The following is a 25,573-nucleotide window of genomic DNA, read 5'->3' on the forward strand; positions in this document are numbered from 1 at the left end:
TTGTCACTCAGGTGGATAGAGCTTGTAAGACGGCCTATGGTGTATTAGCGTTCATTAGCAGATGGATTGAATTCAAGAGTCGTGAAGTGATGTTGCAACTGTACAGGACTTTGATTAGGTCACATTTGGAGTACTGTGTGCAGTTCTGGTCGCCTCATTTTAGGAAAGATGTGGAAGCTTTGGAGAGGGTGCAGAGAAGATTTACCAGGATGTTGCCTGGAATGGAGAATAGGTCATACAAGGATAGGTTGAGAGTGCTAGGCCTTTTCTCATTGGAATGGCGAAGGATGAGGGGTGACTTGATAGAGGTTTATAAGATGATCAGGGGAATAGATAGAGTAGACAGTTAAAGACTTTTTCCCTGGTACAACAGAGTGTTACAAGGGGACATAAATGTAAGGTGAAGGGTGGAAGGTATAGGGGCGATGTCGGGGTAGGTTCTTTACCCAGAGAGTGGTGGGGGCATGGAATGCGCTGCCTGTTGGAGTGGCAGAGTCAGAATCATTGGTGACCTTTAAGCGGCAATTGGATAGGTACATGGATAGGTGCTTAAGCTAGGACAAATGTTCTGCACAACATCGTGGGCCGAAGGGCCTGTTCTGTGCTGTATTGTTCTATGTTCTATGACCTCATAGCTCCAACTCAAAACCTCTACCAATAAAAGCTAACATGCTGTATGCCTCTTGACAACCCTATCAACCTGGGTGGCAACTTTCAGGGATCTATGCACATGGACACCGAGGTCTCTCTGCTCATCCACACTACCAAGAATCTTACCATTAGCCCAGTACTTTGCATTCCTGTTACTCCTTCCAAAGTGAATCACCTCACACCTTTCTACATTAAACTCCATTTGCCACCTCTCAGCCCAGCTCTGCAGCTCATCTATATCCCTCTGTAACCTGCAACATCCTTCAGCACTTTCCACAACTCCACCGATTTTCGTGTCATCCGCAAATTTACTAACCCATCCTTCCACGCCCTCATCCAGGTCAATTATTAAAAATGACAAACAGCAGTGGCCCCAAATCAGACCCTTGCGGCACACCACTAATTACTGAACTCCAGGATGAACGTTTCCCATCAACCACAAATAACCCTCAATCCCATGCCTCTGTATTTTCTGCAGGGTTTTGTAAGTAGAATGCACCATCCTGTAAAAAATGAATATTAAAAGCATCTCCTGAACAATGCAAATAGAGGTGAAAAGAAGGCAGGAATTCAAAACAATTATGATCACTGGAGAAAACTGTTGGAACTGAAGGCTCACAGATTTCCTGGACCTGATGGTTTGCATCCTTAGGGTCTTATAAGTAGCTGTAGTAATAGTAAGTATGTTGGTTGTGATCTTCCAGTGCTCCCTAAAATCAAAGTCAATGAGAACTGGGGGAAACCTTTTTACTGTCTGTGGTAATGTAATGCAAGGACCTGCCTTAATGTTAAAGAGGTCACTCTCATTCACCTCACCTCTTTTCTCCATGGTTGGATCTAGCTTGTAATTGGACCTGAAGCTATCATCCTGGCAAAACTGAGCATTGACAAGCATCATATTTGTCTGTAAGTGCCTCAATAAATAGCATTGTCACTGGCATCAGTGAGAGTAGGCTGATAGGGCAATAATTGCTTGGATTAGATTTTAAATGTTTCTTGGAGGCTGGGTGATTTTCTATTTTGTTAAGTAGGTCACTGTGTTGCAGCGTTGATGCAGGTGCAGCTAGTAATGGAATACAGCTCTGAACCCACAACGTAGTTAAGGTTCACAGTTCAAATTGAGGGCACTTTCAAAGTGGCAGAAGTGAGGACTGCAGATGCTGGAAACGAGAGTTTCGATTAGAGTAGTGCTGGTACTTGCAAAGTGCCCTAGCTGAAGCAGCTGCAGTTAGTTCATTCAGTGAGTAGTTTAATCAATATTTTTTAAGCTAGCACCGCTGATTCATTGTAGAACATGAGCCAGTATAATTACATGTGATTGCACTAAGTTTGCAAATTAAGCAGACCTGAAGACAGCTGCTCATCACTGTGTAGGAAGATGCAGTATGTGAACTAAGGAATTTGATGAGTAAGTAAATTCTGTGCTGCAACACAGGTTCGGTCTAAACAACATAAAAACAAATGATAAAGTAGCAAAAAAAAAGTTTCCAGATGAGTAGCTAATGAGAATAGTGAAATTTCAGAAGCACCTTACCATGTAGAGAGAGCTATCCACGATTGTCTGATCCATAACTTGAAAAAATCCAGATGTGACATCACTGAGCAACAGATAAATAATTGGTTGGTGAGGTTTTGCTCATCTGTCAAAACTTCTGCACTTTTTTAGTAGTTATGATGAAGGGTAAGTCTAAAGCAAAACTATAATGTTGTGAAAGGTAATAGTTCTGAAACGGTTAATGCTGAAGACTGTCATCACGACTAGGGTGGGGACTGACACAACAGCTCTGCGTCTTGAAAGAAACAAAACTTCCAGCTAGGTCTCCTCAGTCTTTGTTTATTATGCCAATGTAACTTGTTCAGTATTGCAATTGTGTCATCAACCACATGTTGTTTAAGACAAATGCCTCTTCCCATTAGACCACCAGATGATTTTTTTCCCAATCACACTAGGCTGACAAAGGCCTGTAGATTCAAACCTAAAAGCATGATAGTGGTTACAAGTTTGTTTTATGGTGAGCAAGAATCCAGCTTGTACAAAATTGTAGGCAAAAGTGAGTACTGCAGATGCTGGAAGTCAGAGTCTAGATTAGAGTGGTGCTGGAAAAACACAGCAGGTCAGGCAGCATCCGAGGAGCAGGAAAATCGACGTTTTGGGCAAAAGCCCTTCATCAGGAATGAAGGCAGGGAGCCTTCACCACTGTGGATTTCACCAGTTTCCCCATTTTCCTTCTCTCTCCCGTCCCCCGTCCCCCCCCCACCTTACCCCAGTTCCAACCTTCCAGCTCAGCACCATCCTCATGACCTGTCCTACCTGCCCGTCTTCCTTCCCACCTATCCGTTCCACCCTCCTCTCTGACCTATCACCTTCATCCCTACCCCCATCCACCCATTGTACTCTTTGCTACCTTCTCCCCTGCCTCACCTCCCTCCCCTTTATCTCTCCACTCTGGAGGCTCCCTGCCTTCATTCCTAATGAAGGGTTTTTCCCGAAACATTGATTTTCCTGCTTCTTGGATGCTGCCTGATCTGCTGTGCTTTTCCAGCACCACTCTAATCTTGTGCAAAATTGTGCCAGTCATAGTCTAAAGATTCAGTGTAGCTGCACCATTGCAACAAGTAACATCACAGCAAATTTGGAAGTTATTGATCTGTGTGTATCTACTGTAAGAGTCTCTAATTAGTTTCTTCACTACTTTTAAGAAGGCTGTCAAAGTAGCTAGATCATATAAAAAAGTATTACATGACTTTGAAGTATCTGTCTTATCAGCACAAGAGGAGGAATTGATTGATGACTAAGGGTGAGTAATTTTATTTTCTGGTCTTCAGATTATACTTAACAGTGCATAGGTAAGCTTAAGGAATGTCTGACAGCTCAACTGGGATGGAATGCCCATCCTCTGGAATGGGCGGAGGGATAATCGTAAGCATTTTATGTAGCTGAGACGAACATGGGAAGGAAGTGTCACCCATTGAAACTTTGACTTCTGGAACTGAAGTGATGCTGAAGTCACTAGGGAAGAGTGATCTGATGACTATTGATGATCCTTTTTATTATTTGTAAACTTGACTTCTAAAGTGGATAGGACTATGTATAGAGTCATAATGTCATACAACACAGAAACAGACCCTTCGGTCCAACTCGTCCACACTTACCAGACATTCCAACCTAATCTAGTTCCATTTGGCCCCATGTCCCTCTAAACCCTCCCTATTCATATACGGATCTAGAAGCCTTTTAAATGTTGTAATTGTACCTGCTTTCACCACTTCATCTAGAATCTCATTCCATACATGCACTACCTTCTGCGTGAGAAAATTACCCCTCCTTTTTAAATCTTTCCCTTCTCACCTTTAACCTGTGTCCTCTAGTTTTCGACTCCACCGCCCCTAAGAAAAAGACTTTGGCTATTCACTCTACCCATGTCCCTCATGATTTTATAAACCTCTTAAGTCACCCCTCAGTCTCCAACACTCCAGGGGAAAAAGGCTCCAGCCTGTTCAGTCTCTCCATGTAACTCATACCCTCCAGTCGCAGCAACATCCTTGTAAATCTTTTCTGCACCCTCTCCAGTTTAACATCCTTCTGATAAAAGGGGACCAGATTTGTATGCAATATTCTAAATGTAGCTTCACCAATGTCCTGTACAGCTGCAGTATGACATCCCAACTTCTATGTTCAATGCACTGACCAATGAAGGCAACTGTGCCTAACATTGCCTTCCCATCCGTTTCTGCCTGCAAATCCACTTTCAAGGAACTATGCATGTGTACCCTTAGGTCATTTTGTTTGGCAAAACTCCTCAGGGCCCTACTATTAAGTATAAAAGTCTTATCCTGGTTAGCCATAACAACATGCAACACCTCATTTATCTAAATTAAACTCCATCTTCTACTCCTCGGACCATTGGCCTACATGATCAAGGTTGCATTGTACTGAGATAATCTCCACTGGCCACTGTTTTGGTGACATCTGTGAATTTACTAACCATTCCTCCTATATTCACGTCCAAATCATTTATACAAATGACGCAAAGCAGTGGGCCCAGTACTGATCCTTATGGTGCACTGCTGGTCATAGGCCTCCAGTCCGAAAAGCACCCTCTTACTACCACCTGTCTCCTATCTTCAAACCAATTTTGTATCCAATAGGCTTGCTCTCTCGATCCTATGTGATCTAACCTTACTTACAAGTCTACCATGTGGTATCTTGTTGAACGCTTTGCTAAAGTCCAAACCAACAACGTCTACCAGTCTCCCTTCATCAATCTTCTTTGTCACCTCTTCAAAAAACTCAATTAAGTTAATGAGACATGATTTCCCATGCATAAAGCCATAATGAGTCCTTGCTTTTCCAAATGCTTTAAGTTTACTTTGTCTTTCTGTAATGTATTTTGTTAAGAGGGAACCCATTAGTCTTCAACAAAAACAAAGTGCTGGAGAAACTCAACAGGGCTGGCAGCATCTGTGAAAAGAAAAAGTGAACAGTTCATGTCCAGAGACATTCACCTTGTTTCACTTACCTTGGATGTTGCCAGACCTGCTGAGTTTCTTCAACACTTGCTGTTTTTGTTTCCAATATTCAACATCCGTAGCTCTTGGTTTTGTTTTAGTGATATATAATTATACTTCACTGACTGAACAAGGAATTTTAAAGTAGAAACCGGTTAACCCTATATTGATGTTTGAATGTTTTGTATGTTATTGATTTGGAGGAGTGAAATCAATAATATACAAGCTATCAGGTGACAAAGGGGCAGCGCTCCAAAAGCTAGTGTTTATAAATAAACCTATTGGACTATAACCTGGTATTGTGTGATTTTTAACTTAGTATGTTGTTGAAGGTAAAACGATTGAATCATTATTTCTGATATTTGCAGTAAGACCATCATTCTTGTATTGTGTAAAATAGTTTGTTTCTTTTCATTTTGTAATAAAATTATCAACTGTGACTCTGTTAAAAAGAATGTTGATAGGCTCTTGCGCACTTGTTCAGTGACTGACTACAACAGTAAACAAGTTGCAAAATTAAACATATGGTCTGTCAAGCCAGATTTCACTCTGGAATCTGACTTGTCCAGTATTGTCCAGTTTGCCTGGAATCATGGCAGGAACTATAGTGCAATACAATTTTATATTGTTTTAAAATTATGTAATTCAATCTGAAGCAGGGACTTGGATCCAAATAAAGGAAACTGAGAAGGTATGAAGGGCAAGTTAACAGCATTTAGGGTTAGCAAAGAGCAATGACTAACTGATAAAGAGGAAGTAATGTTTAGCAAGGAGCATTGAAAAGCTTTTTTAGGTATGTACAAAGGGAAAGATTGGTAAAGACAAATGTGAGTCTATTATAGGCAGGCAGGCAATCTGAATTGTTACAGGGGAAAAGGAGGTCCTTAGGCCTATCATCTGATTGGGCATTCAACATAGAGTTATGAAGGAAAAGTAGTGTTTGACAAGCCTGTGGAGGTTTTTGAAGGATGCTACTAGTAGAGTAGATCTTGTGTATTTTGACTTTCAGAAGGCATTTGATCATGGCCTTCATAGGGTAATAGACAAAATTAGAGCTTATGGGATAAGCAGTAATATACTGTCGTTATTTGAGAATTGGTTCGCAGACAGAAAGCATCTGGAATAAATGGGTCATTTGCAGTTTCGCAGGCTGTAATGGATGGGGTACCACAAAGATCAGTGCTTGTGACCCAGCTGTTCACAGCCTTGTGAATGGTTTGGATGTGGGGATCAAATATAATATTTGCAAGGTTGAAGACAACACAAAGCTAAGTTGGGAATGTTTTTCATGAGGGTTATGCAATGTGGGATTTGAAATTTAAAGAGGCTGAGTGAATACTATAAGAATATGGCAGATGGAGTATGTGAGATTGTCTACTTTGGTAGAGAAATCACAGGCACAGAGTATTTCTTAAACAGTGAGAGATTGGAATGTGTTGATGCCCAAGAAATGTACTTTTTTGTATGTTGTTAAAAGTTAGCATGATTTGTATTTCTATAAGTTGTGTTAAGAGGGAGAGACAGTCTTAAACAAATCAGAAAGTGCGAGAGAAATAACCACATCTTGTCAGGCACAACATGCATTCCTAATTACACATTCAACTGCAAATGATATGTCGGTCTTTATAACAAGAGGTTTTGAGTGTATTTATGAAGATGTCTTTGTTTAGTTGTTGAGTAGAACCATTGTGAGACTGCAGTTGGTGTATTGTGTGCAGCTTTGGCTCCCTTACCTAACAAAGGATATGATTTTCTATAGCTGGAGTGCACCAGAGGTTCACCCGCCTGATTTCTGGGACAGTGGGACTGTGAGGAAGGACTGGGGAGATTTGGACTGTATTATCTTTTGAAAGATTTTGTCAAGGTCAGCCTTCAAATGATAGAGGAGGAGGCCAAGTATAAATCCTTATTACACATCAGTGGTAACAATGTGGGAACAGAAGAGTTCCTTGCTAGCGATTCTCTCTATTAAATGGATAAGAAAGAACTAAGAAAGAGCTGTTCCACCCATTTATTGACATTTTTTGAGAAGGATAATGTGGTCAAATGGGTCAAGAAGGATGAAGTTATTTCTGAGACTATTAAGTGCTGTTTCAGTCCTGTGGCAGAGTGGAAACCTGATTGGAGGGGTCCAAAACTGGAGTTTCAGGATCGATGAGAACAGATTTGACAGGTGATAACACATTCTAAGAATCTTAGGGAGGAGAAGTTTGAGACTGGACAGTGGTTTGCAGGAATGTTAGGATTGAGGATTGTTTTTGAGTTGAGGGATGATGAAGTAGATTTGAAGAATAGAGAGTCATCAGCAATATCTGCAAATGGGGATCACTAGGATAAGATGTTGGATGACCAGTAGTTTAATGGGAATGGCATCGAGGTAACAGGTATTATGGATGAGATGACTTCAGAAAAGCATGAAGTGATTTAGGAGAAAACTTAGTGGCGAATATGTGTTCAGAGATAAAGTAGAGAAAGCTTTAGAGAAATATGAAGAAAAAATGAACTTCTCATGATAAATATACTGGTGAAAATCACAACAGTGATTTACTGATGTGGACTTCTCTACAGAATATTAATTTAGCTTTTCGTGTGTTTTTTAGACTCAAGTGGGTGAATATGTAGGAGATAATGACAAGTTTAATAAGGAGGTTATGTATGCCTATGTGGACCAGTTGGACTTTTCATCAAAGGATTTTGTCTCAGCTCTCCGTATGTTTCTGGAGGGTTTCCGTCTTCCAGGAGAAGCTCAGAAAATTGATCGATTAATGGAAAAATTTGCAGCCAGATATCTGGAGTGTAACCAAGGGTAAGCAGGTGTTTTATCATGCATATAAATTGGTTGTGTTGAGTAAGACTGCTCATCAAATCATAAAGTTTTGGTACGATACATTTTCTTGGTGCTTTTTTTCTCCCCAGGCAAACGCTTTTTGCCAGCGCAGATACAGCATATGTTTTGGCATATTCTATCATAATGCTGACAACAGATCTTCACAGCTCACAGGTAAGCTCATATAAATAAGAAAATGTGACGGCTTTTAAAAAGCATTTTGGGGTGCATCAAATTTTAACCTATTGTAACATTAGAAAGTTTAATGCTATCTAAATTTTGAAGAATATAGTTATTCTGAATGTAAGTTTCTCACTGAGCTGAAAGGTTCATTTCCAGATGTTTCATTACCTTACTAGGTAACATCTTCAGTGGACCTCATGCAAAGCAATGCTGAAAATTCCTGCTTTCTATTTATATGTTTGAATTTCTTTGGGTTGGTGATGTCATTTCCTCTGGTGATGTTATTTCCTGTGGTGAAGTAACTTCCTGCTCCTTTTCTCAGGGGGTGGTAGATGGGGTCTAACTCGAGGTGTTTGTTGATAGATATCCGGTTGGAATGCCATGCTTCTAGGAATTCTCGTGCGTGTCTTTGTTTGGCTTGTCACAGGATGGATGTATTGTCCCAGTCGAAGTGGTGTCCTTCCTCATCCGTATGTGAGGATGCTAGTGAGAGAGGGTCATGTCTTTTTGGTGGCTAGTTTTCTGCCTGTTTGTTCAATGTAGTGTTTGTTACAGTCCTTACACGGTATTTTTTAAATGATGTTAGTTTTGCTCATTGTCTCTATAGGGTCTTTCAAGTTCATTAGCTGCTGTTTTAGTGTGTTGGTGGGTTTGTGGGCTACCATAATGCCATGGGGTCAGAGTAGTCTGGCAGTCATTTCAGAGATGTTTTTGATGTAGTGGAAAGTGGCTAGGGTTTCTGGATGTGTTTTGTCTACTTGTTTGGGTTTGTTGCTGAGAAATCAGTGGACTGTATTCATTGGGTACCCATTGTTTTTGAATACACTGTGTAGGTGATTATCCTCTGCTCTGCATAGTTCCTCTGTGCTGCAGGGTGGGTTGGTTCGTTGAAATAATGCTCTGATGCAGCTTCGTTTGTGGGTGTTGGGATGATCGCTTCTGTAGTTCAACATTTGGTCCGTATGTGTTGTTTGAAGTTCCCCATTGGCTGTTCGTTCTACTGTGACATCTAGGAATGGCAGTTTGTTGTTTTCCTCCTCTTTAGTAAATTTTATGCCAGTAAGGATATAATTGATGGTCTTGAAGGTTTCCTCTAATTTGTTTCGTTTAGTGATGACAAAGGTGTCATCCACGTAGCGAACCCAAAGTTTGGGTTGGATGGTTGGCTGAGCTGTTTGCTCAAGTCTCTGCATTACTGCCTCTGCTATAAACCCTGATATCAGAGATCCCAAGGGTGTTCCATTGGTTTGTCTGTAAGATTTGTTGTTGAAGGTGAAGTGGGTGGTAAGGCATACGTCCACTAGCTTGCTGATTTTCTCCTTGTTGAGGAAGTTAGCTGTGTTTGGTGTATGTGTCTTTGGGTCTTCTAATAGTGTAGTCAGTGTTTCCTTGGCCAGGTTAATGTTGATTGAAGTAAACAGGGCTGTTACATCAAAGGAGACCATTATTTCATCCTCTTCTATCTTAGTGTTTTTGGTCTTCAGGAATTCTTGGGTGGAGTGATGGAGTGGCGTGAGCCTTCTATTAAGTGTTTTAGTGTTTGTTGTAGCTCCTTTGCCAATCTGTAAGTTGGTGTTCCAGGTAGCGAGACTGTGGGTCTGAGGGGGGCTCCTGGTTTGTGAATTTTGGGTAATCAGTAGAAGTGTGGTGTGTTGGATCTTTCTGGTTTCATTTTTTAGAAGTCAGTCTTCGCATGAGGTCCACTGAAGATGTTACCTAGTAAGGTAACGAAACGTCTGGAAATGAACCTTTCAGCTCAGTGAGCAAATCTACATCCAAAACCTCAACCTGAGCTACAAACCTTGTCAAAACTCCCTAATATAGTTATTCTCTTGATTTTAATAATTATGCTGTACATCTCTTATGGAAATATTCATGTGGGTATTTCTGTTTAAGCATTTAACTCCATAAATCAAATTAATTACATTGCCACCGCTATTCCTTTCTTCTCCTTTGGAGTTTTACTTAATAGGGTGGTGAATGTTGATTGCTTGCGCGTTCCTAAGTTTGCGTTTTTGATTTAATTCTTGTCCTTTACTGGAGGTGCTAGAGAGAATCTAGAATATTGAAGTGCCTTATGAGAATTGGAAATGTAAATAGGAAGGGAAATCGTCAAACATTAATTGGCTTCCTTTTATTTATATAGTCATCACTGGCTCGGCCAGCATTTATTGTCGATCCCTAGTTTCCCATAAGAATGTTGTGGTGAGTTGTCATCTCCAACCATTTGGTGTAGTTAGACCCATAATGAAGTTGAAGGGGGTTGGAGTTCCAAGAAAGCAAGTTTGACGGCTAAAAAAATTATTTTTTTTAAAATTAGGGGTTGATGAATTAGGCAGCTTTGAGGATCCATATCATTAAATGGATTTTCATGCCATTACATTTCAAGGATAGATGGGTACACTATTACTTGTTGGCAATGGTCAATGTTTGGCATTTGAGTGATGTGAAATGCATAGTGTAACAATTCCACCCAAGTATTTTTCATTACTTTGAAACTTTGAACATTGCAACTTCAAAAGTGCTTAGTGGCATTATTATAATGCTCATCCAGTTATTTTCCTGAATTTATTTCATCTCACTGCAAAACAGATTCATGCTTTAAAATGATTCAAAGGTCATTGTCAGCTGTTAGTTTCAATTAGTCCCATCATTGTTGTCTTCCCCTTGATATTTCTTGTCTCCACCAATATGGATTCTACATCTTCCAAGCTACGGTCATTTCTTGCCATTGTACTTAGTCCATCTCATTCTAACAGAGGTAGCCTGCCTACCTTACTTGCCTATGTTTTTGAAAGGTCACATACCACTGTATATTTAGTTCCCATGCTTGATCTTCTTCGTCCCACTGAATGGCTGTTCCTTGCAAGCTTAAACGATGTTCATATGTGATTCAATCCAAAGGATGTTGCAACTAAGCTTCATTATTAATCCAATCACCCACTGCCCAAACCCCTCTCAGATAAGCCTACGTATATCTTTTTCTTCCATCCTCTCTTTATTTTGCACTCTTGCATTCGTGCTTCCCTCTTCTACATATGAGTCAGCATCATTAGGTTGTTATTCAGGAAGTAACCTTGTGCCTGATTGGTATATATTGCAAGCAAGTCTTCAATAAAATATGATTTAAATTATTCTTTTCTGCTTATTGACTTGAAAAGGTTAAGAATAAAATGACAAAAGACCAGTATATTAAGATGAATAGAGGAATCAATGACAGCAAAGATCTACCTGAAGAATATCTATCCGCTATTTATGATGAAATAGCAGGAAAGAAAATTTCAATGAAGGAGACGAAAGAGCTTGCAATCAAGTCCTCCAAACAGAGTAAGTGAAATAATGACCCTCCATTCTAAATTATTCTGTTATCAATATAATTTTCTCAGTAAAGTTTCTTATGTAAAGTAATAGTAGAGCTTGTAAAACCATAAGGCATAGCAGGAGAAATAATGGCCAGCATTCCATTTGCCTTCCCTCTTACCCAATAAACTTGGATGCAACCTATTCATGCACGAAGGCTCCCAAAATCCTTTATTCTGCAACCTTCGGCAGTCTTCCTCCATTGAAATAATGTTCAGTTCCTCCATTCTTCCTACCAAAGTGCAAAACTTCACATTTCCTGTATTCTGTTCCATTTTCCAATTATTCAACCTGTCAAAAACCTTCAGTAGACTTTTGTTGTCGTCCTCCTTGCTTGTTTTCCCACTTACTTTCGTGACATCCACATGTACCTCCCTTACCTAAATCATTCGTATATATTGTGAATAATTGTTGCCCCAATACCGCTGTCTGTGGCACTCCACTAATTATAGGTTGCCATCCTGAAAATGCTCCTTTCCCAACTCAGTCTTTTGTTATTTAAGCAATTGCCTATTATATACGCGCGTCAACCATGGGCGCTTATTAATTTGCCTTATATGTGGTACTTTATCAAATGCCCTTTACATTTTTTCATTCCCCTTATTGTTTCTGTTTGTTACCACCTCAAAGTATTGTGATAAATTGGTCTGACATGATTTCCCTTTCATGAAGCCATGCTGATGTGCTTGATATATTATGTATTTATAAATGCGGTGTTACTGCATACTTTATAATAGATGTTAACGTTTGCCCAGTGGTCAGTGTTAAGCTAACTGGACAAAAATTACTTAGTTTTAGTCTCTCTCCCTTTTTGAGTAAGTGTTACATTGGCAGTTTTCCAATTCTCTGGGACTTCTTGAGAACCTAAGGATTCTTAGAAGATTATTCCCAGCGCATCCACTATCTCCTTTAATTCCTTTAATGTCCAAGGATGCACTCAGTCAGGTCTGGCAACCTGTTAGCCTTTAACCCATTTGTTTCTAGTGATTGTTATTTGTATTTATTTCCTTCCATCTTCTCCCCCCCCCCCCCTCCCCATTTTGCCCTTGATTCATTAGCATTTCTGAAATGCTATTAGTGTCTATTACAGTGAAAAATGATGCAAAGTATTTATTCAACTCCTCTGCCATTTCCTGGTTCCAACCATGTTCTCTGAGGGGGTCTATGTTCACTTTGTCCTCTTTGCTTTAAATATATTTTTTATAATTTGCTAGCTTACCCACAAAGTTTATTTTCTCCCTTTCATGGTCATCTTTTGTCATTTTTTAAAACCTTTTCCATTACTCTACACTACCAATAATGTTGGCACATTGTATGATTGTTCTTTCAATTTAATACTGTCTTTAACTTCCTTGGCTAACCATTGTTGGTTTATCTTTTCCTCCTTCCTCACAGGGATGTGTCTTTGATGTGAATCATGAACTATTTTCTTAAATGTCTGGCATCATTCATCCAGTCCACTCCAGCTAATTCTACCTCAGTATTTACCCTTATTTTAGTTCAGCACAGTTGTCTCCAACATAAGTTTCTCATTCTCAACCAGAGTTCTAAATTCAACCATGCTTTGATCACTAATTTGTAAGGGGTCTTTTACCCAGGTGATTTATTAAATCCACCTCATTACATATTAGCAGATTTAAAATAACTTGATCCTTTTTTGGATCCACCTCATGTTGCTCCAGGAAACCATCGCCACATAGACTCAATGAGTTGTTCCTCATGGCTACCTCACATTAGATTTTCCTCATTAACTTGCGCATTAAAGTTATCCATGATCAATGTACTGTCTTTTTTCCATACCCTCATTATGTCTTGATTTATTCGTTGTTTCCAGTATAGTCTTCTAGTCCAACCAGTCGTCATCCCCTTGATACTTATTTCCATAAATATTGATTCTGCATCTTCCTAAGGTCATTTCTTGTTGTATTTATTCTATCTCATACAAACAGAGCTACCTCACCACCATTTCCTTCCTGCCTATCTTTGTAAATGGAGTCATACCCCAAAATATTTAGTTGCTAGTTCTGATCTCCTTTCAACTTTGACTTTGTAATAGCCATTAACCTCTATGTATGCTGTTAATTAAATCATTTTGCACTGAATAGGTTTGAGACCACCATGTTATAGACCAAAGCAAGCTTGCACCTCAAGTAACCAACTCAAGCTGATGATGTACTGTCGAAGGAAATACTGTTTGCTTTCTTGGGACTTTGCATGCTGAGATCTGTTTGGAAAATAAATAATAATTGTCTTATGGGTACCAGTTTGCAATTTTTTATTGACTATATTTAAATCAAGTGAATTAGTGATGATAATGTCACTAATCCAAATTGTATGAGGAAAGTCAACTTGAAAACCCCATTCAGTGCTCAGTTATCTGATTTTATAAAAGATAATATTGTCATTCAAGGAAGATGTTTTAAAAGATTAGACTCTTAGTTTTGCAGGTGACCTCCAGGTAGGATTTCAGTTGATGTCAGAATCTTCTAAAACAGAATTCATGTGACCTTCATGCATATACATATTCTTTGCTTCCCCTCTTATGGCATAAAGGCTACTAAAGTACTTCATTAGGATCACAATGGACAGGGCTGTTGTCTTTTCATGCTGAAAGTTTTTGCCAGAGTTCTGTCTGAGTTTCTTTTGCCTGAGAAATCGAAAGCCACAGAAACCTACTTTTACCCTAATAAAATATCCCAACGACCTTGAGGGGAGAATTATAAACTAACATTTCATGCCAAGCCTAAAAAACAAGATTGTCAAATATGTGGATAAAAAGTTAAATTTTCACTCGTGTCTAAAGGAGTAAAGGGAAGTGAATTCCTGAACTTAATATCTAGGCATTACTACAAATGGTCAAACAGTTAAATTCAGGGAATCTCAAAAGACCAGAATTAGATGAACACCGATATTGTGGCATGAATGACATATTCAGTGGCAAGGCGAGTCGGAACAGGGGAAATTCAAATAACACTATGGAGATTTAAGTGCTTGATCTTGCTGAGACTCCAGATATGTTGGAATTTCATGTTTGAGTCAAACACAGCACCAAACTTAATCTCGGACAGTTGCAGGGAGAGGGATAGCATCAGTAACTACGCAATAACGTTTGGAGTTGGACAGAAACTGATGGGTTTTAATCTTCCCAATATTTATTTGGAGAAACTTTTTGTGTATGATAATTTTGCTACAATGGAGAATCAAGGGAGGTAGTAGTGTCATTGACATACATGCGAAAATTAACACTGTGCTTTCAGATGATGTAGCCTAAGAGCAGCTTGTAGATGGAAGTAGGAGAATATCAGGAATAGACACCTGGGGGACATCAGTAATATTGCAAGAGCAGGAGGCGAAGAGATATTCTGGCTTAGGTAGCTAAGAAAAGGAACCAGGTGAGAATGGTACAAGCCAATTTCTGAAGTATGATCCATCACAATTTCCTTCTACTGAAATGCAGTTGTGTAATTTTGTTTCTTGTAATAGGTTTTAATGTGTCGTCATCTGAGTAAGTATTTTGTAGATGCTTAAGTTAAAAAGAAAGCAAGTTAGGGTTTTTTTTCCAGTTTGTTTATTCTTGGAATGTCTACATTACTGGCTGGGCCAGCATTTATTGCCTTTCCTTACTTGCCCTTGAAAGGTGTTGGTGGGCTGCCTTCTTGAACCACAACGGTCCATTTGGTGTATGTAAATTCACAATGTCATTAAGGAGAGAGTTTCAGGCAGGGCAATATATTAACAAGTCAGAATGGTGAGTGTCTTAGAAGGGCACTTGTAATTGGTGGTGTCTTGACTATTGAGGATCAAACATATCAATCATATTTTAACAAGAGTGGCTGGCAACTATCATAATTGAAAGAGGATCAGAAACTGAACCTTTATACCATGCATATTTGTCAGAAAATTGTAATTTGTAAAACTGGCATTCTTTCTCTGATAAGTAGTTGCTTGAAAGCAGGTACTCAGAAAAGAAAACGTATGAATAGGCTCGACACCAGATAACTTTCATAACTGCATTGCAGTCAGCTAAGATAACTTTTTTCAAAATTTGCTTGTCATTCTGTAATTCAAAGGCATGCAGATGCCAGTGGAATCCCTTGATGATGTCAACTACACAGATCTCTGCATCTAGAGGTCTGAACCTGCAAGTTGAAATTAAGTCTCCTAGAGAGTATCTCTTAAACAAATATTTTGAAACTAAAGAAACACAAGTCAACGAAGAGATTATTCTACATTGTAAGCACTGCCACCTCATACCAAAAATACTGCTCTTATAAAATAGGAAGATGTGCAGAAAATGGAAAAAGTAAAAATGAGTTCTTTACCAGTATCTTGCCTTCTGTCGTAACATGTTCGCAAGTTGTTTCCATTTTCTCACTGTATCTTACAGCTTTGCAAAATGATGTGTATCGCATTGTTTATGAAATAGGATTTTTTGATTGCGCTTCTCTGATATTAGGATTCATTCTGACTATTAATCGTCAGTAATGAGCTTTTAATAAACTTAACAGTTGCATCACCAATCTCAGTATGGATGTTAGCATTCAACCTGCAATGCAACAGCAATTGGAACCCAGCATGGCACCAAGCCATGAAAAAAATATTTAAAATGAAAGCAAAACCCAAAGGGTTTCATAGATTAAAACAAAATTCTGGAGTGAACTTAAAGCTGTATTGTTACTGCTATTATATGTTACTGAAGCTTGTAATTTATTGTTTGAAATCATCAGAGTCAAAGCCTTGTTATTGCTTTTGAATATATAATTCCAAGCAGAAAATTTAGTAATTACATTAACCTTTTTTTTTAAACAAGTGAAAGTTTTTATACCTTTCAATACTTACAGATGTAGCCAGTGAGAAACAGCGAAGACTTCTATATAACCTGGAGATGGAGCAAATGGCTAAAACTGCCAAAGCCCTCATGGAGGCTGTAAGCCATGTGCAGGCACCTTTTACCAGTGCTACACACTTGGATCATGTTAGGCCAATGTTTAAAGTAAGTTATTAGTTGCTTGTAGAAATGTATTGATGATTATCTTTTAATCTCTTGAATAAACCTTGCCACTTTCTTATCACCACTTTTGAGTCTATGGTTTTTAAAAACCATGCACCACCTCCCAACTCACCACCTGTGCAATTTACTTGCCCAGCATCCTGGTCAACAGACTTCTTGATAATCCCCTCACTGTTGAAAGAGGGAAACTATTTGTTAGTCTGTGTATGTAAAAAAAACCCCTCAAATAATGGATCCAGGTTGCAGAAATAGGATATTGTATAAGGAAGAAATAATGTATTTTTAGCACAGATCTGAATCATGGAATCTTTTAAAGATTGGAATCTTATTAATATTGGGGGATGGAGTGAATGGAATTTTGTTCAGATTGTTATAGGATCTTTTATTGTGAGTGCTATTAATTTATTCAGATCGTTGTGGATTATATCTACTGTGGTGTAATTTTTCACAGCTGTCAGAATGCGAGCAAAGTTTTATGAGAAGGTTTTTGATGTGAATTGGCCTGAAGCTGCTCAGTGAAATAGAAACGCATAGCGTATTTTTTGCTTTAGAAGTCACAGAACATCAAACAGCCAGCAAAAAAGCCTGAAGAGAAAATCTGCGTGATTTTAATGACTTGAACATTGCAAGGTGAAGACATCCACTCTACTGGGTGCTCACTTCACTTAAAAATTGTGCTAATCTCTGATAAGTTCAGAACACAATGGAACAAGTGACTTCAAGTGATGGAATGCTCTGACCTTAGACATTGAATCATAATAGTTTCTTATCACTTGTAATCTTCAAACATTTAGTAAATTTGTAATTTGTCTGAAACTTCTGTATTAAAAAAGTCTATGTTTATAAACTGTTAAGATTTCTTACAACCTGAAAAACAACTTGTATTTTAAAAACATTATTTCATTTGAATATGCAAATCTTCCTGTCAGTTCACGAAGCACTGAGGTGGGCTTCAAAATCTTTCTGAATTTTCTCATGTATTTTCAGGTAAATTATTCTTAAATGAGAAACAATGGAGCAGTTATGCATTGCATAGGGGCATGTTACTGCAGATGCTGGAATCTGTACTGAAAGCAATAAAAGCTGAAGATCACAGCGGGTCAGACAACATCCATGGAGAGAGAGCAAACTAACGTTTGAGTTCAGATGACTCTGATGAAGAGTCATCTAGACTTGAAATGTTAGCTTGCTCTTTCTCTGTGGATGCTGTCTGACCTGCTGTAATCTCCAGCATTTTTTTTTTCAGAATAATTATGCACTTCAGCAAGCAAGTCCCCTTCCCTTCCCTTCATTTCATATGCTCCATTATGGTCTCTAGCTATCTCGCGTAACATCTGAAAGAAAGATGTTGCAATAGTATCCCTTGCTCTTAATTCTGCCTTTTCTAAACCAAATTGAATAAATATTCAGAATATTTCATCTCTTCAGTTGCACATTATTCATCTATATTTAGCATATGTATGGCTTCAGAAGCCATTGAGCATTTCATTTTCTGAATTTTTTCAACCTCGAGTTTTATTTATCCAGCACATTCGTAAAGGATTTGATGTATATGAGATAAACGCCTTTGGCTTTGAGACTGTTCCATACATGGAGTTCTGTGCAACAAGAATCAAAGCTGATCTAATGTCAGGGCAAATTTTGATTGTTTTCCAGTCAAGTCAAGATTCCTGTAATCTTTCTGCATTTGTGTCTCCATTTTGCAGCATTTTAAAGAAGTGAATTATGCCTCTTAATTTTCTCTGCAATTCCTTTTCATGGCATTTTCTGCTGTATTATGATTTACCACTGGAATCTTATTTTAAAATAACTTTTGCTCAGACACTAATACCACAGGGATTTAGCAGTAATTGGTTACAAACTGTTAAATCTCTAACTTATGTGAAATAAGGACTAGAAAGAAGCAGGTTACTTTATTGCAGTATCTTTGCGAGTTAAGTGCCTCGCATCTTAGTGATGGAAACAGTGCAGTAGAGTGTTCTCTGGAGGATATGCTGTATATTTGTTTTCTCATAAAAGCTTTTAAAAATAAAATTTCTGTTTCATAGTTGGCTTGGACACCATTTCTGGCAGCTTTCAGTGTCGGGTTACAAGATTGTGATGATACAGAGGTGGCCTTCCTTTGCCTGGAGGGCATACGGTGTGCTATCCGGACTGCATGTATCTTCAATATTCAGGTAATATCTGCACCCTTATATAAATCAACTTGTTTTGTTCCAATAGCGTTTAATGACATAGGTTGTGTTTGTAAGAGTAGGTTTATCCTGTTTTCTAAATCTCCAGAGGTTGGAATTGAGTTGAACCAGACAGAAATATATGCCACAATGTTAGTGAGGTTTCTCATGTTGAGACATGCAGGTTAATCTAACATTGCCCCACTTCACATTTTGTATGTTTTTTGTTCTTTGGGGCCTGTTTTTCATTTTGAGTTGCTGTTTTTGTTTTAGCATCCAGTACAGCAGTGTCTGGATCACAAACACCCACTCCATTTTCTGGCTGTGAGAAAAGTGCCTTTTTTTAATATTCACTCATGGGATGTGTGTGTTGCTGGCTGGCCATACTAATTGCCCATCTTTAATTGCCCTGCTTTTCGTTTGGCCTTACTTCCTGCCGTTGGAGCTTCTGAGCCTTGTTTCCTCCCAACCTTGCCTCCTGGCTTGCTCACTATGGCCTTGCTTCCCTATCCTGCCGTTCCACCATCAGTAACCAACCCCTACCCCCCCAGCCCATTTTCTGCACAAGGCACCTCATTCTTAGCTTTAAGCTCCTGGTCTACCAATAGCTCCACTTAAACTGAAGTTCTTGGGACTCCATCTAGTGGCACAGTTTGGTCAGTAGAGGTAGTTTGTGGAAACCTTACAGTGTGGGAGTATTGAGCCCATGCCAGCCCTCCAGACAGCATTCCACCCATGCACCTCCTTATAACCCTGCATTTCCCATGGCTAACTCACTCAGCATGCACATAACTGAACACTATGGGTAATTTAGCATGGCCAATCCACCTAACCAGCACATCTTTGGACTGTGGGAGGAAACCGGAGCACCTCGAGGAAGCCCAAGCAGACACTGAGAATGTGTGAACTCTATGCAGACAGTCGCTCAAGGTGGGAATTGAACCCAGGTCCCTGGTGCTGTGAGGCGGCAGTGCTAACCGGGGACCTTTCAGGTGTGAGGCAAACGTGATAACCAATGCACTACAGAAACAGGTCGTATTGGGACTTCAGCTGCACTGATCAGCCTCTGCAATTAGATGAAGCCTGATCAAACTACCAGTACTGCAGAATAGTATATTATTTTCTTCTCTTTTACCAGAACTTGAAGTATAGTGGTGCAAGCATAATGTTTTAATTGTTTTCCCTCTGCTGAAGAAGTCCCTACGGAACTTAACTATGGTTCATGGAAATTAATCAATCCTTTACTCAAAGCCTTTTCACTCAGTCACAATTTTCAGGATCACATCCATGACTATTCACGAGGACACCATGTACTTTTATGTTCACCCTTTAAAAAGTTACCTGTATCAAGTATATTTGTTCTGAATATGCCCATAGTTGTTGACAGGGAGAATTTGTGTACTTGTGTAGAGTGTTTTTCTGGATTAATGTCTCACTTTAATTTCTGAAGTTGCTCAAACTGCCTTAAAACATTGTAACCTGGATGTGGTTGTGTGAAGTATAAAGACATATGAATAAATTGTATATACTTTACCTTAATTTTTGTTTTGTGTTAGGATTAGAAGATCTATTGCAGGTTTTCTGAATAACTTTCTCTAATAGGTTACAGTGTATTCATATTAAATGCCGGTATTTTCAGGGTGAAAAATGTTAAATGTTCTAATTTAAAAACAAATTATTGACAATGCTGTGAATCAAAACAGTCAGTTTGGTAATTCATCAAACTCACTGAGCCATGATGTAGATAATACTCATCTGATTGGAAAGCATCGTTCTCTTTCTGTACAGAGAAGCACTCTATGTACTTTTTGTTTCCCGATTCAAAGGATGGTGAACTTCATTAGCTAACTATGAACATTGGTGTCATACAGTAAAATGTTATTGTATCTTTTATTGCATTTTAAATGACTAATTACAACAATTATGTTAACAGCTTGAAAGAGATGCCTATGTGCAGGCTCTTGCACGATTCACTTTGTTAACGGCCAGTTCTGGCATTACTGAAATGAAGCAGAAGAACATAGATACTATCAAAACACTCATCACAGTGGCTCACACAGATGGGAACTACCTTGGGACCTCCTGGCATGAGGTATAAATGTCTTAATATTTACTACTGTGTTTCCTTTCTGAGACTGGCATAAACTTGTTGACTTCAGTTGATAATATAAATTGTTGAGATGGAATTTTTAGGTATTAGCTTTGCATCAGTATCCATTTATTGAATTGCTGTGAATGATTTAATTATGCATTAGGCAAAATGTTTAACTCTTGGAGTATTGTAAGTATGTAAGTACTTATGTAAGTACTAATGTAAGTAATCTAATCTATTATTAAAGTTATAAAATGGTGTCCTGGCAAATGTTGAGATATTTTCATGTTTCAGACAATTTTAATTATAAAGTCATAAAGATGTATAGCACAGAAACAGACCCTTTGGTCCAACCCGTCCATGCTGACCAGATATCCCAACCCAATCTAGTCCCACCTGCCAACACCCGACCCATATCCCTCCAAACCCTTCCTATTCATATACCCATCCAAATGCCTCTTAAATGTTGCAATTGTACCAGCCTCCACCACTTCCTCTGGCAGCACCTTCCATACTCGTACCACCTCTGTGTGAAAACGTTGCCCCTTAGGTCTCTTTTATATCTTTCCCCTCTCACCCTAAACCTATGCCCTCTAGTTCAGGACTCCCAGACCCCAGGGAAAAGACTTTGTCTGTTTACCCTATCCATGCCCCTCATAATTTTGCAAACCTCTATAATGTCACCCCTCAGCCTCTGATGCTACAGGGAAATCAGCCCCAGCCTCTCCCTATAGCTCAAATCCTCCAACCCTGGCAACATCCTTGTAAATCTTTTCTGAACCCTTTCAAGTTCCACAACATCTTTCCGATAGGAAGGAGACCAGAATTACAAGCAATATTCCAACAGTGGCCTAACCAATGTCCTGTACAGCCGCAACATGACCTCCCAACCCCTGTACTCAATACTCTGACCAATAAAGGAAAGCATACCAAACGCCTTCTTCACTATCCTATCTACCTGTGACTCCACTTCTCCAATTTTGGTGTCATCTGCAAACTTACTAACTGTACCTCTTATGCTCGCATCCAAAACATTTATGTAAATGACAAAAAGTAGAGGACCCAGCACCGATCCTTGTGGCACTCCACTGGTCACAGGCCTCCAGTCTGAAAAACAAGCCTCCACCACCACCCTCTGTCTTCTACCTTTGAGTCAGTTCTATATCCAAATGGCTAGTTCTCCCTGTATTCCATGCGATCTAACCTTGCTAATCAGTCTCCCATGGGAAACCTTGTCAGACGCCTTACTGAAGTCCATATAGATCACATCTACCTTGTTTTGAGAATTAATCTGCTCCTCAGATGCTGCCTGACCTGCTGTGCTTTTCCAGCACCACTCTAATCTAGACTTTGCATAGACCCAGTCTCACCAGCCTTCTGTGATAAAAATTTTATAGATTCTCTCTCCTCTAAGAGAAGAAATTCCTCCACATCTCTGTCTTATATAGATGACCCCTCGTTCTGAGATTATGTCCCCTGGTCCTAAACTCTCCCACAATGAGAATAAATCTTTCTGCACTTTGAAATCCCCATAGAATCTGGTATGTTTCAAAAAGTTCACCGCTCACTCTTCTAAACTCGTATGAGTACAGACCCAATCTGTTTAATTTCTCCTCATAAGAAAGTCCTTCCATATCCAGGATCAGCCGAGTGAACCTCCTTTTGGGCTCCCTCCAATGTCACTTTATCTCTCCCTAGATAAGAAGACCAAAATTGTTCATAGCATTTCAATGAAGTGGTCAAGGGAGTCCTAGGGAGTGGTCAAGAGTTGTACACATAGTGCAAGAAAGATCAAATAATGCGAAAGTTGATAGAAATAATCTAGGGAATTATAGACCAGTGAATCTCATCAGTGGTAGGGAAACTATTGGAGAAAACTCTGAAGGAGAAAATTAATCTCTATATAGAAAGGAAAGGCTAATCGGGGGTAGTCAGCATGGCTTTGTCAGAGGAAGTCATGCTTAACTAATCTGATTGAAGTTTTTGAGGAGGTGACCAAGCGTATAGATAAAGGTAGTGCAGTTGATGTAATTTATATGGAACTCACAGCATTTAAGAAGGTACCGCGTGGGAGACTGATAAAGAAGGTAAAAACATGTGGTATCCAGGGTAACTTGGCCGATTGGATCCAAATTTGGCTTTGTTGTAGGTAAGAGGATGGTGGAAGAAGGCTGTTAATGTGTCTGATGGCTGGTGTGCAGTAACAAACCATAAGGATCATTGCTGGGCCCCTTAGTGTTCATGCATTGAATTGTAGAGTGTGGAGCAGTGCTCCTGCTCTTTGTCAAGTAGAACATACAGCAAGAAGTGGGAGTCGGCATTTCAGCCCCTCACAAGTTCTTCCATTTAAAAAGATCATGGCTGATCTGATTATAACCTCGAATCCATATTCCTGTCTACCCCTGATATCCTTTCACCACCTTGCTTTCTAAGAATCTATCCTAACCTCTGCCTTAAATCACGTGAGATTTCATAGAGTTTGGCACCAAATGAAATTTTTATTCAGGGAGCCATTGCTAACACGTTAGGGAAAATGGCCACCTTCTGTGCCTTAAACTTTTAAATTATTGGTAACTGAAGACAGATATTGACAGTTCATGATTGACCTATTGTCTGATGTAATCTTTTCCTGTGCTAAAATATTAGTTTGACACCTGATAATCCAAGTCATGTTTTACATTTTTTTTTCCTTTTAGCTTAGTTTCTGTATTCCTCAATTGTAGTTCTCAATATGTACATTTCAGTGTAGGGCATTCATTTTAGCAAGGGTATTTTAGTCACGATTGCTTAAAACAAAGTCTGTCATCTTTTATGTGTCTAATATTAATTCTTAGATCTACAATTTAATAAACACGTCAGTTGTATTATACAGCAGCAAAATTCATTTCACTTTGAGATGAATCATTCAAGTGTGACAGTGTAAACCTTCAGAAATTGTTTCAGAACATTTAAATGTCCTTAATTCAATTTGTTTTCTTTTAGTTCTAATTTTGTAATATATTCAAAATATTTTGTAACTTTGTCCTTTCTTGTATCTGTAATGTTCATAGATCTTAAAATGCATCAGTCAGCTGGAACTGGCCCAGTTAATAGGGACTGGAGTAAAAGCACGTTATATTTCTGGAACAGTTCGAGGTCGAGAAGGATCAGTTTCTGGATCCAGAGACCAGACAACTGACGAATTTTTAAGTTTGGGACTGGGTAAGTTGATTTTCTTCAACAATTTATGCTTGGAGTAAATTTCACCATGGCCAAGTGCTGCCGTTTTTTGGCCTTGATGTTTCTTTTAAAATGTTATTGTTGCATGAAGCCAGCTTTTTCAATGCACAGCACTTTTAATTCAGTTTACTTGCCTGCAATCACTATATTTAACACTGAGCAGGACATACAGGCTTCTACATGGCCAGGTTCTGTGCAGGTTCTTGGGAATATAGATTATGGTAGGTTCATTCCTATCAAATTCAGCATTCTGAAACAATGTACGTCATGCAGCCTTTCGCATTTTTAGTGGTTGTCCACCACTGGTTCACTGTCTAACATTTCAAGATCTCATTTATTTTTGTATGCAGCCCCTTCTGGAGTAAGTCCCCAGCCACCAAAATCTTATCCCTGTTGATTTCGTTTTGTCTTGGTCTTTATCATTCAAGTCTTCATTCAGTTTTCCTATAAACAGTAAGATGTGAAAGCCAGCCATTTGACACTTAGATTAGAGTGCTTAAGAGGGTCAAGAAAAATGAATCATAAGAGGTTTCCAACACATTCCATCAGTGTGATTTCTGAGAAACCAAATATCAGACTTGAAGTCGAAAGTGCAAAAGGAACTGAATTGGAGGAATGGTTCAGTGAAATGGCATGGAAAAAAAAAGCTTGCATTTGTGTAACGTTTCTTAAGGCTTCAGGCCATCTTAAAATCAGGTAGAGGTGCTACCAGATGGAGTTTAATTTGGACAAATCTTCTGTGCTACATTTTACTAAGGCAAATCAGGGCAGGATGTATACACTTCATGGTATGATGCTGGAGAGTGTTGCCAAACAAGGAGACCTTGGTTCATAGTTCCTTGAAAGTAGAGTTGCAGATAAACAGGTTAGTGATGGCGATGTTTGGTACACTTGCCTTTATTAGTCAGTGCATTGAGTAAAGGAGTTGAGATGTCATGTTGCAGCTATACAGGACATTGGTTAGGCCCCTTTTGGAATGCAGTGTTCACTTTTGGTCTCCCAACTATAGGAAAGGTGTTGTGAAACTTGAAAGGGTTTAGAAAGAATTTACAAGGATGTTACCAGGGTTAGAGCGTATGAGCTAGAGGGAGAGGCTGAACTGGCTGGTGTTATTTTCTCTGAAGCATCACAGGCTGAGGAGTGACCTTACAGAAGTTTGTAACATCATGAAGGGCATGGATAGAATGAATAGCCAAGGTCTTTTCCCCAGGGTAGGGGATTCAAAGCTAGAGAGCATAGGTTTAAGGTGAGAGGGTAAAACTTAAAAGAGACCAAAGGAGCAACATTTTCATGCAGAGAGTGGTGGGTGTATGAAATGAGCTGCCAGAGGAAGTAGTGGAGGTGGTACAATTCCAACATTTAAAAGCCACCCAGACGTGTACATGGATATGAAAGATTTAGAGGGATATGGGCCAAATGCTGGCAGATTGGATTGGATTAATTTAGAATATCTGGTCAACATGGATGAATTGGACTGAAGGGTCTTTTTCCGTGCTGTACATCTCTGACACTATAACCATTCAGATGCTTTAAATTTTGCAGTAGAA

At 39.1% G+C, this 25,573-nt stretch overlaps 1 protein-coding gene across 3 annotated transcripts in view; it reads left to right on the top strand.

Moving 5' to 3' along the window:
- The window catches only part of arfgef1 (ADP-ribosylation factor guanine nucleotide-exchange factor 1 (brefeldin A-inhibited)), a 203,045-nt gene that overhangs the window by 131,306 nt on the left and 46,166 nt on the right, over positions 1-25,573 (top strand). For all 3 annotated transcript variants that reach the window (XM_043689239.1, XM_043689241.1, XM_043689242.1), the window contains 7 exons: positions 7,761-7,966; positions 8,077-8,161; positions 11,332-11,497; positions 16,372-16,523; positions 18,590-18,718; positions 20,649-20,807; positions 23,858-24,008. In XM_043689239.1, the coding sequence (XP_043545174.1) occupies positions 7,761-7,966; positions 8,077-8,161; positions 11,332-11,497; positions 16,372-16,523; positions 18,590-18,718; positions 20,649-20,807; positions 23,858-24,008 (1,048 nt within the window). The remainder of the gene's footprint in view (positions 1-7,760; positions 7,967-8,076; positions 8,162-11,331; positions 11,498-16,371; positions 16,524-18,589; positions 18,719-20,648; positions 20,808-23,857; positions 24,009-25,573) is intronic.

Source organism: Chiloscyllium plagiosum, chromosome 4 (genome assembly GCF_004010195.1).
Source record: "Chiloscyllium plagiosum isolate BGI_BamShark_2017 chromosome 4, ASM401019v2, whole genome shotgun sequence".
Lineage (NCBI taxonomy): Eukaryota > Metazoa > Chordata > Chondrichthyes > Orectolobiformes > Hemiscylliidae > Chiloscyllium > Chiloscyllium plagiosum.